The sequence below is a fragment of the Oncorhynchus mykiss genome, chromosome 4, assembly GCF_057628025.1.
Source record: "Oncorhynchus mykiss isolate SJ-2025 chromosome 4, ASM5762802v1, whole genome shotgun sequence".
Lineage (NCBI taxonomy): Eukaryota > Metazoa > Chordata > Actinopteri > Salmoniformes > Salmonidae > Oncorhynchus > Oncorhynchus mykiss.
This window is the reverse complement of record NC_143025.1, coordinates 72,055,234-72,067,728: the sequence shown is the minus strand read 5'-3', so window position 1 is coordinate 72,067,728 and position 12,495 is coordinate 72,055,234. Positions and strand designations below refer to the sequence as shown.

General features: G+C 42.0%; 1 protein-coding gene across 2 annotated transcripts in view; it reads left to right on the top strand.

Moving 5' to 3' along the window:
• The first annotated feature begins 3,976 nt into the window (after window positions 1-3,976).
• Window positions 3,977-12,495, top strand: part of LOC110522346 (potassium two pore domain channel subfamily K member 2b) — a 57,943-nt gene continuing 49,424 nt past the window's right edge. Inside the window, exons 1-2 of one of the 2 annotated variants that reach the window (XM_090232967.1) lie at window positions 3,977-4,405; window positions 9,292-9,611. In XM_090232967.1, coding sequence (XP_090089093.1) covers window position 4,405; window positions 9,292-9,611 — 321 coding nt within the window. In that variant the 5' untranslated portion in view covers window positions 3,977-4,404. Of the gene's footprint in view, window positions 4,607-9,291; window positions 9,612-12,495 lie in introns of both variants that reach the window. The other variant, XM_021600682.3, reaches the window with a different exon arrangement.

The following is a 12,495-nucleotide window of genomic DNA, read 5'->3' as shown; positions in this document are numbered from 1 at the left end:
GTGACAGTCTGAGTGTCTAACTACAGTTGAAGTCGGAAGTTTACATACACCTTAGCCGTTTTTCACAATTCCTGACATTTAATCCTAGTAAAAATTCCTTGTCTTAGGTCAGTTAGGATCACCACTTTATTTTAAGAATGTGAAATGTCAGAATAATAGGAGAGAGAATTATTTATTTCAGCTTTTATTTCGTTCATCACATTCCCAATGGGTCAGAGGTTTACGTACACTCAACTAGTATGTGGTAGCATTGCCTTTAAATTGTTTAACTTGGGTCAAACATTTCCGGTAGCCTTCCGCAAGCTTCCCACAATAAATTGGGTGAATTATGGCCCATTCTTCCTGACAGAGCTGGTGTAACTGAGTCAGGTTTGTAGGCCTCCTTGCTCGCACACACTTTTTCAGTTCTGCCCACAAATGTTCTATAGGATTGAGGTCAGGGCTTTGTGATGGCCACTCCAATACATTGACTTTGTTGTCCGTAAGCCATTAAAAGTAGAACGTTTGCAGCTATCCACTTCCTTATGTCTGAAACACAGGCTTCTAGTGAGGGCAAGTTTTGGGCTTCACCATGTTTCAATTAAATGTACAGCTGTGTGTCATCCGCATAGCAGTGAAAGTTAACATTATGTTTTCGAATGACATCCCCAAGAGGTAAAATATATAGTGAAAACAATAGTGGTCATAAAACGGAACCGTGAGGAACACCGGAATTTACAGTTGATTTGGGGCCACAGTGTCTCCTGACCCCTCCTGTCTCAGCCTCCAGTATTTATGCTGCAGTAGTTTGTGTCGGGGGGCTAGGGTCAGTTTTTTATTTGGAGCACTTCTCCTGTCCTATTCGGGGTCCTGTGTGAATTTAAGTGTGCTCTCTCTCTAATTATCTCTTTCTCTCTTTCTTTCTCTCTCTCGGAGGACCTGAGCCCTAGGACCATGCCTCAGGACTACCTGACATGATGACTCCTTGCTGTCCCCAGTCCACCTGGCCGTGCTGCTGCTCCAGTTTCAACTGTTCTGCCTTATTATTATTGGACAATGCTGGTCATTTATGAACATTTGAACATCTTGGCCATGTTCTGTTATAATCTCCAACCGGCACAGCCAGAAGAGGGCTGGCCACCCCACATAGCCTGGTTCCTCTCTAGGTTTCTTCCTAGGTTTTGGCCTTTCTAGGGTGTTTTTCCTAGCCACCGTGCTTCTACACCTGCATTGCTTGCTGTTTGGGGTTTTAGGCTGGGTTTCTGTACAGCACTTTGAGATATCAGCTGATGTACGGAGGGCTATATAAATAAATTTGATTTTGATTTGATTTGATTTGTCAGAGGACAAACCATTCACAGAGACAAATTGATATCTTTCGGACACATAAGATCTAAACCAGGCCAGAACTTGTCCGTGTAGACCAATTTGGGTTCCCAATCTCTCCAAAAGAATGTGGTGACCGATGGTATCAAAAGCAACACTAAGGTCTAGGAGCACGAGGACAGATGCAGAGCCTCGGTCTGACGCCATCAAAAGGTAATTTACCACCTTCACAAGTGCAGTCTCAGTGCTATGATGGGGTCTAACAGCTTTCTCAAAATTTTTAGAGAGGAATGGAAGATTCGATATAAGCCGATAGTTTTTATATTTTCTGGGTCAAGGTTTGGCTTTTTCAAAAGAGGCTTTATAACTGCCACTTTTAGTGAGTTTGGTACACATCCGGTGGATAGAGAGCCGTTTATTATGTTCAACATAGGAGGGCCAAGCACAGGAAGCAGCTCTTTCAGTAGTTTAGTTGGAATAGGGTCCAGTATGCAGCTTGAAGGTTTAGAGGCCATGATTATTTTCATCATTGTGTCAAGAGATATATTACTAAAACACTTGAGTGTCTCCCTTGATCCTAGGTCCTGGCAGAGTTGTGCAGACTCAGAACAACTGAGCTTTGGAGGAATACGCAGATTTAAAGAGGAGTCCGTAATTTGCTTTCTAATGATCATGATCTTTTCCTCAAAGAAGTTCATGAATTTATCACTGCTGAAGTGAAAGCCATCCTCTCATGGGGAATGCTGCCTTTTAGTTAGCTTTGCGACAGTATCAAAAATACATTTTGGATTGTTCTTATTTTCCTCATTTAAGTTGGAAAAATAGGATGATCGAGCAGCAGTGAGGGCTCTTAGATACTGCACGGTACTATCTTTCCAAGCTAGTCGGAAGACTTCCAGTTTGGTGTGGCGCCATTTCCGTTCCAATTTTCTGGAAGCCTGCTTCAGAGCTCGGGTATTTTCTGTATACCAGGGAGCTAGTTGCTTATGACAAATATTTTTTATTTTTAGGGGTGCAACTGCATCTAGGGTATTGCGCAAGGTTAAATTGAGTTCCTCAGTTAGGTGGTTAACTGATTTTTGTCCTCTGACGTCCTTGGGTAGGCTGAGGGAGTCTGGAAGGACATCAAGGAATCAAAGATAATGAATACAAGGTAAGATGATTACCACAAACACTCAGGCTTGGTTCCAATGCTCCTTACCTTGTATCCTTTACTTTCATGGCCACCTAGAGTTAAGAAGGCTAGAGGGGTTTTAAACCATAGTGATATCACACATAATGTTAATTGGTATTTGTGATGACGTGGGAGAGCACACAAGGAGAGATATACTGTAGCTTTTAAAATCCATTGAGACACAAACCAAGCTCAGATAGAGATCGTCAATGATCACTTAAAACCCAAGTACCTTTAGTTAAGAAGAAGTATTGATTCATGAGTGAGTGCTATCCATACTTCAAATGTAGTGCAACACGGGTGCATCTGAACATATTAGAGTGGGCCACAGACTCCCGACATGACCAGTGAGTGTAGCCAGCAGAGGTACACCTGAACGTGGGTCACATCAACTACCTACGGTCCAAAATCATAGTATGGAAATATGGTAATTATGTGTTGAAAAATAGTCATGTGGTTTCATTAAATATAAGCACTAATGCATACACATTCACACCTGTAGACTAATGAATATACGTGGGGGAAATGACCGATTTGAAGACTTGTGTACGGTGAAAAATAAAAAGAGTCAGCTTTGAGGATGTGGAGTGAGAGAAAGATAGAGGGGGAAGGGAGAGGAGTGAGAGGAGGGCTCAAGTCACACAGAGCATTGATTATTGGATTTCTCTTGAGGAGAAGGGGACAGCGGGCAATTATATATTTTGTCAGTTTAAGCACAAATGGGATTTTCAATAAGTCCTTTTGAATTGAACCAGAGACAATATCTGTGAACTTTTCCCAAACAGATGATACAAGATCCGGCCTATGCACCTGACGTAGACTACAAGATAATACTTGCTAAATCAGGGTTGTTCAAATAGACCAGAAAGAGAGCCAATAACCATATCTTGGGGGACAACACCATAACTGGGCCTCTTTCTTAAGCACAATGCAAAAACAATACATTTTGACAGGTATGCCTGTGCAGGCTCTTAGAGACCTGTGAGAGATAAAGGGTGTGAAGTGAGTGAAGCTGAGTTATGTGCAGAATGATTAAGAAACACACACACATCCTCCCAGATGTGAACCTGTCTTACTCCATCACTAACCATTAAGACCAGCTGGCCATAGACATAAACAGAAAATACATATATGACAGAATGTAAAAATTAAGTGTTAGGGCGATAACCTCTGATTAAGTCATGCACTTTGGCCTACATTAGCCCTGCATAACATAGAACATGCAATGAATAGATAGATAATTATGTTGAATAAGTAATGTGACCTTTTACCCAGCATTATGATATTGTCTGCCAAAACAATACAGGCAAAGCAGAAAGACCAGTACTAGGATGCAATTCAGCTCTTCAAAGGGATGAAGAATACAAAAAACGGTCATACTGTACATTTTTCAGATAAAAAACCCGTCTTTGAGTTCTCACGTGGGTTCGAACTCCAAGTACGCTAGAATTGTGAGCGCCCGTCTTCATTATAACCCCATATGAGTTAGGTCAGTTTGGCACATCCAGTGCATTTGCCACGCAGCCGCTCGCCAGCGGAAGCACATAATCTGAAAGGGATTTATGCGTTCTTCCCCGGGCACTATGTCTGGAAAGAACTGGACGGATTTCTTGGAACCATGTGTTCCTCTCCGATCTCCCGCTATGGTTTCACGCTCCATCTTCGCGCACCATTAAATGGTAACGCGGCGTACTGACAAATATTTAATTGGGAGATTATAAACTGGACCAAAACGAGAGCAGAGAGTAAGAAGACTTTTATGTGGGAAGTACGCCTCCCCAAAACCATGTGGAGAATTGCGACCCTTGATGCACCGAGCTCTCATCACGGAGAGAGGAGCATTTAAAACAGTAAGATATTTAGGCCTACATTTGGACATCTCTGCCGATGAGGAACAGCAAGAAAAGGGCATTTGGTAGAGAAGAAGTAAGTGCGATACCCACTCATTTTGAAATTCAGACGCATGATAAGTAGCCTAGGCTAGACTACTGTAGCCTACCGTGGGTTGATATTCAAATCGCATGTTGCGTGACTCACTCCCACCAGCTGGTCAGTCTACCGTGCCTTTCTCAGATCGTTTAATATTATTCAGAAAACCGTTGCTTTGGAGGAAAAGACCATGCCCAGGTACAGTGAAACAATTGGTGGTGTCCTTTCGCGTGTCCAGTGTTTGGTGTTGTTCTATTGTTTAGTTTTGTTTTGGCAGACAATTATTTGACAATGAGAAAATCTGGGTTATTCGATGCGTAGCCTATTATTCTATTCAATGGACCTATTCGATTTGAACCATGTGCAATAGAAACAGTTATCCGATTAAAAACGGCTCAAACTCAAAACATCAAGTGGATAGTTAGTTGTGCACAACGGACGTCATTGGGTGCTTTTCTAAAATCTTAAACGCATCAAGCTACGATATGCATGAGTGGGAAACAATTATGACAAGTAGATAATTCATTTTATTCACGAGATAATAGCCTACAGTATCGGCTACAATCGCCAAGAGACGTTTTCCTTGTTCCTTTAAAAATCCTTGTCATTATGTATTAATACAGACTCGTAACGCTTGTTATCGGTTTGTCTGCCTTGTGTGAAATTGAGGATGTTTAATTTAACAAGAGATTAAAAATGCATGGGCGTATTTGTTAATAATGGCGAAACCACATTTGATGCACAATACAGATGTTTCAATCTTTGCTTTTCATTTTTTTTCTTGTAATGTAACATTTTTTGACATTACAGTGGGCCTAGGTCCTTTTCTGTCACGAATTACAGAGAGATAATCCTTCTTCTTCAGAAATAGAGCAAATGTATCTTTGGTATTGTCCTTCTGATACATTTTATAATATGGTAAATGCATTTGTTTATGTAAATTGTTCCATTTAAATTGAATGGGGCAATCTTTAGTTGCTACAACCATTTCTGGACTTATAAATCAATTATACACTCATTGAGTCTTGAAGAATATAAGGTATACATGCCTCATGAGCCTAGTCCAACTGTCATACCCTGTCAGAACCCAAAATATAGGCCTAAACTTGTTTTACTCAAATGTTTGTAAACAATCTAAATCCAAACAACCAGTGTATGGCCTAAAAACGTAGTTACAACTATCATTTTGATATAATGGGTGGTCAATCCTTGCATCCATAGCATAGTCTATAGATTTGAGAGTGGTTGCATTTCTCCAGCCCCATCCCTCAGTTTTTTACTGAAACTGTGCCGGGGTGTGAATGTTAACGTTTCAATTAAGGGTTGACACTTTCAGGGATGGGGAATGGCATAGATGTAAATAACCTAGCAATTATACTAATTGTAAATCCCTCTGGATAAAAGTGTCTGCTAAATGACAAAACATTTAAAGTAAAATGTACTCCTAGCAAAGCAATGCCATTAGAACATTGATTTCTCTTGTCATTAAGGATCGGCCCCGTTTTTTCAATTTTTGCCTAATAGGACATACCCAAATCTAACTGCCTGTAGCTCAAGCCATGAAGCAAGGATAGGCATTTTCTTGGTATCATTTGAAAGGAAACACTGAAGTTTGTGGAAACGTGAAAGTAATGTAGGAGAACATTAGATTTAGTAAAATAAAAAGAAAAAAAACGTTTTTTTTTGTACCATCATCTTTGAATTGCAAGAGAAAGGCCATAATGTATTATTCCAGCCCAGGTGCAACTTAGATATTGGTCACTAGATGGCAGCAGTGTATGTGCAAAGTTTTAGTGTGATCCAATGAACCATTGTATTTCTGTTCAAACTTTTGTATCAAGACTGCCCAAATGTGCCTAATTTGTTTATTAATAACTTTTCATGTTCAAAACTGTGCACTCTTCTCAAAAAATAGCATGGTATTATTTCACTGTAATAGCTACTGTAAATTGGACAGTGCAGTTAGATTACCAAGAATTTAAGCTTTCTGACGATATCAGATATGTCTATGTCCTGGGAAACGTTCTTGTTACTTACAACCTCATTCTAATCGCATTAGCCTACGTTAGCTCAACTGTCTCACAGGGGAACCACCAATCCTGAAGAAGTTTTAAGAACCAACAATCCTTACCAGTTGTAGCTGCTTTTAGCAACACTTATATTTACATACTAGCATTGCTAGGAATTAGCTTGCAAAAAAACAAAATAGTCAGCTAGAAGTTAAAGGTAGACTCAGTGAAATGACGTTGCCATGAGTAGCACCATGAGATGCAAGACTTCAGTCTCACACAGTCACACACAGTATCTGCGCATGGGCACAGGTTTGCTTCACGCTGTTCACAGTGTGGTAGCCAGGGTACCAAAACGTTGGAGAAGTTGAGCCTCGCGCTTCAATGCTCTTAATTGCTGCAGAAATTTACCCACTATGTTGTGTACTTTCTGCATCTATGGTGTTTCTTCTGACACGTTGGTGCGGCTGTGTGTCAAGAAGCAGTGCGGCTTGGCAGGGTCGTGTTTCTTACTCTGCTAATTGTCTGATTGTCTGTAGGGTTGGTCCTTATGAAGTCGGGAAATTGAGAAAAAACATCTAATGAAACATAAATAGAGAGCAATACTAATGGCATTTTCTTTGTTGGTATTAACTCCGCCATAGTTGGTTGGACAAAGCCTATGGAAAAATGAATGGAGTTTTTGGATAAATGCTGAAAATAAGGCCTGTGGTAAACATAGGCTTATGTTTTGTTCTATGAGATAGTCTTCATCAGCTAGCATCACTTTTTGTGAATTCTGTTCGTATTTATGTAATAAAAAAAGTACACAGGCCTCCCGAGTAGCACAGCAGTCTAATGCACTTGCAGTGTTTGAGGCATCACTACAGACCCAGATTCGGTCCCAGGCTGTGTCACTGCCGGCAGTGACAGGGGGGGAGGGTTTGGCCGGCCGGGATTTCCTTGTCCTATCGTGCTCTAGCGACTCCTTGTGGCGGGCAGGGCACCTGCAAGCTGACTTCAGTCGCCAGCTGGATGGTGTTTCCTCTGACACGTTGGTGCGGCTGTGTGTCAAAAATCAGTGCGGCTTGACAGGGTTGTGTTTCGGAGGACGAATGGCTCTCGACCTTTGCTTCTCCCAAGTCTGTAGGGGAGTTGCAGCAATACTGTAATTACCAATTGGATATCACAACATTGGGGAGAAAAGGGGTAAAAGTTGAAAAACACGTTAAAAAACACACATAGCACATAGGCTTCATTATTTATAAAGGTCATGTTAACTGACTGATATTATCTAATAAGCCTGTGTTATTTTCAGACCTTATTTCCGGCGTTTATCCCAAAACCATATTCTTTCCCCTGGCTGAACCATCCAGAGGTAACTCATTTTGGGGTTTGAGAATTACAAGCTGACGAGCTCTATTAAAACAGACTTTCCAAACGTGGGTCTGTTGTAGACCCACTTCCTCTCTGCTTAGCTAATGTCAAAATACAATTCCTGCATGTGTACCATACCTGCACAAAGAAGCAAGAACTTGTGTGGGACTTTTATTTTGATACGAGGTAAGCAGAGAGGAACTGGCTTCACTGAGGAACAGCATGGGCCTACAACAGACAAGTTTGTACATTTTGTTTAATTATACATTCCATTAGATGTTTTTTTTTCTCAAATTCCCCCCTGCATAAGGACCAAACCTACAGACAATCGACAGAGCAAGTTTAAACTGAATTTTATTTAACTTCTGGTTTCCGGCGGACTATTACTTTTTTTGCAAGCTAATTTCCAGCAACGCTGGTGTGTAAACACTCAAAGCAGCTATACCAATTGATGTACTAGCTGGATATCGATAACACAAATGGGATTATCTTCGTTGACAGGTCAGATGTTCTAAGGTGCAACTCACAGGTAGTCTAGTAGATCAGGATGCAGGAAAGAGTGTAACCTAGCCTAAAAAGCTACACGTTCTAAAAACCGATGTAAGATAGTGCAATAATAAAACTAGCGTGTAACCGGACTTTGTTACTAGGATTGTTAAAACGGCTGAGAGAAAATGAAAACGGAGTGCGTCAAATCCTTTTTTAACCAAGGTCGTGAACATCGAACAACAAGCGGTCGTCCCTCAACCGGAATTCACGTCACCTGCCTTGTGATATGTCCTCCTGCATCTGCATTCATGTCTGAGTACTGCTAAGGCCATAGATGATTGCAATTTGCAATTGCAAATATGGTTTAAGTGGCCCACATAATCATTTTTATCTTATGATTAGTTCCATCACCATAATTTAATAATGCTGTTGTTGCATCTTTAGCTAAGGCTTAACACAAAATATTGAACTTATCAGGTATCAAGGTAAGACCCAAGTGCAGACTGTGTGAAGTAACAATGTTTATTGTAACATCAGGGTCAGGCAAACGACAGCTCAAGGCAGACAGCGGTTAATAATCCAGAGTAGGAGCAAAGGTACAGGACGGCAGGCAGGCTCAGGATCAGGGACAGGCAGAGTGGTCAGGCGGGCAGGTACATGGTCACGACAGGCAAGGGTCAAAAACCAGGAGGATGAAAAAAAGAGAGGCTGGGAAAAGACAGGAGCTGACAGGACAAACGCTGGTAAGCTTGACAAACAAGACAAACTGATGCAGACAGACAGAAAACACAGGTATAAATCCACAGTGGGGAAGATGGGCGACACCTGGAGGGAGTGGCGACAAGCACAAGGACAGGTGAAACAGATCAGGGTGTGACAGAACTTTAATTTACCAGTTTATCAGTTAAATGAAGTAAACCTTTTCATTAGAGAGATGGGTTTACAAGAGAGGCCACAACAAAGTGATCAATGACCAATGATTATTGACATCCCAGTTAACAGCCAATGGTAATGATTCCGCTCTTACAGTGGCCCCACCTGATCTCCTTGACCCAAAGTCTGCCGCTCACAACTCCAAGCCCCGCCTCTCCTTCTCGGCTGCCAAGCCGGTGGTCCTGAACTCCCCCGAGGACGAATACGACACCACACGCTTCACCGTCATGAGGTGGAAGACGGTATCAGTCATCTTCTTCCTGGTGGTGCTCTACCTCATTGTGGGAGCCCTGGTGTTCCGGGCGCTGGAGCAGCCCCACGAGAGCCAACAGAAGCTGGCCATCTTGGCCGAGAAACTGGACTTCCTGTCGCTGCACGCCTGTGTCAACTCCTCCGAACTGGAGGACCTCGTCAAGGTGGGTCCAGACTCTACATCCTGTCCACAGAGCTACTGTGTAGACTAAAGTTATAGTACGAAAAACACTGGATTATTTCCTGGCAAAAATGCCCCTAGCTGATGTGCTAGTGTTTACATACAGTAATGAACGATAATGGTTTCAATTTATGTTCCTTTTTGCTGGAGTGTGATTGAGGGAAAAGCCTTACTCTTTTAGAGGAACACCCTAGCCGAAGTGATCACTTGCTAGTGTCTATCCATAATAGAGATCACTGTCAAAATCTCCCACTACTGCCAATGCTGTGGCACCCACCTGGCTGGCTACCATGGCTTATCAATCTTGGGTAATAGACACTTTGCTGATGTGAATACCTGCTAATGTTTGAGTAGAGTAATAATGCCATTAATATTTGAGCCTGCTCTACGTTTCCTAATACATTTTGTTTTGTAGACGGAGCATAAAAGCACACTGAATACAACAGCTGGGGGCTTGTGACACCAAAATAACTTTCAACTGAACTTTATTGAAGACAAACTGTTTGAGGCTTGAATGGGGGTGGGGAGTTGGCCTCGTATGAACCATCCTGATCTTGCAAGCTTTCATTCTGTTTCACTAAACAGAATGTAAGCTTGCAAGATCAGGATAGTTTTATGAGGGGAGTAGGAGGTAAGGAACATGACTTCGCTCTCGCTAAGCCTCTCTAAGTGGGAAACTCCGCAGTGGTTGGTGACTCCTTCCATTAGTAGCCATTAGTCAGCTGTTGCACCACTCCAGTAAGGCCTTCAGTGGGGTTAGTGCCAGGCACTACCTGGCTACTCGGATGATTTATTAATATACAAACACTCTTTTCTATCACACACACATAGTCCCTCCACTTTCACACACCTCTCTTTAATATGCACTGCTTACATACACACATCGTGACTCTCTCACTCTCACGTTCTCTCTCTCTCTCTCTCTCTCTCTCTCTCTCTCTCTCTCTCTCTCTCTCTCTCTCTCACACCTTTTACCAAGCTCACAGTATTCCAGAGCCCCTGGCTCTCCACCTCGCTAGATGAATGAATAGAGACATTCCCTCGAAGGGAGTAATTAAAAGCGTGTGTGTTATTGAAAGCCCGGCCGAGGGGGGATTCCAGCGTAGCGGCGACGAGGAGGAAGACACATTTGTTAATGCCAACAGAAAAGCATTCCATTGTGGGCCTCTTCTTATCCCCATTGTATGATTCCACAGGGTTAGAGTGAGAACAACTGGAAGTGAATGCTAAAACACTGCCTTAATATGTGCATTAATATCTCTGCATGCCTTTGCTGGGAGACAGAGAGGAGACAGACATCCAGAGAGATGGAGCCAGCAGGCATATCAGAGTGGATGCTATGCTAAATGGAACCCAGAAGAGTTCTACCTGGAACAAAAAAGGTTCTTACTTGAACCAAAAAGGGTTCTCCTATGGGGACAACCAAATAACCTTTTTTTCTAAGAGTGTAGATAACGTCTTACTCACCGTAGTCACAGCACCATCCTCCCTTATCTCTCACCTGTCACATGCGCCCGCTCCTCCACTCCATCAACCATGCCACAACCCCGCCCTCCCTCCCTGCATTAATATGCCATCTCAGCTCTTTTAACAGCACACTATAACACCGTTCTAATCACATTCAACAGTAACAGGTTGGGTTAGCCAGAATTTAATAGACAGTTTTGTCTCCCCTTCATTCACAGTGATGAATTGAAGTGAACAGCGCCTTGACTTTGCACCAACGCAGTTGCTGCTCTACTGAAAGTCACTGGGGTAGTAGTAGCTGAGTTGTTCCACCAGTTCGGTGCCTTTAGAGATGCGTAACTTGGTGAAAAAAAACTTCTGATTTCACCTCATTTTAACATTCTGTCATAAATAGCACATGTTGAACTAAAACATTTTTTTTCCCCATATCAAAAGGTTAATAAAAAAAAATACTATAATAATCAAGCTTGTCCACTTTAGCCAGTTAGCTTGGGTGCTTGGTTGGGACAAGCATGCATTGGCTGCAAGCTGCAGAAGGATGAGTAGGCTACAATTCCCCATCGTTTTCCAGTGCAATTTTGACTGCCACCAAGCTGAAGAAGTTTGAGAGGGCTTATCTAGTGCTCCTTCATTAGATTTTAGCTCATCTTGCTCTGGCTAGCATTAGTTGTTGGTCTTGTTGTTGTTGATGTGCATAAGAGATCATTTCATGGTTGTTTGATCAATAGGACTGTAAAGTTGCCGAATGTAAGAGGACTCCTGTGGTATTTACATATTTGCAGAATTCCATCCAGGTGTATTTTGTGACTTTTGGCGAATGCGTTCTAATGGTCTAAAGTCACTCTGTTGCTACTGCCTGTAAACACACAGTCCAGTTCAAAGTGAGTGATGACAAATGGCCTATTGTAGCTCTGATTGGCTATGGCGCACCGGTCTGCGTGGACTCCGGTCCTTGACAAGACAGATGTTTTTATTCGGTTTTATTTACTGCAGTGTCTATTAATTGTCCAAACTCACGTCCGATTTCCCACTATATATTGCTGTAGAATTTTCACAAATGCCTTAGTATACGTAATTCACCAAACATTCTTAGAATTTATGAAAACATGAAAATCACCACATCTAGTCAGAAAATGTAACAAGTGTCATATTCTTCCTGGGGATGTATATTTTTTACATTTACTTAGCTAGGCAAGTCAGTTAAGAACAAATTCTTATTTTCAATGACAGCCTACAATGACAGTGGTTTAACTGCCTGTTCAGAGGCAGAACAACAGAACCTTGTCAGCTCGGGGATTTGAACTTGCAACCTTTCAGTTACTAGTCCAACACTCTAACCACTAGGCTACCCTGCCGCGCCATATGAACAGATTTCATGTTGCTAAAATGCTTTCAATTCC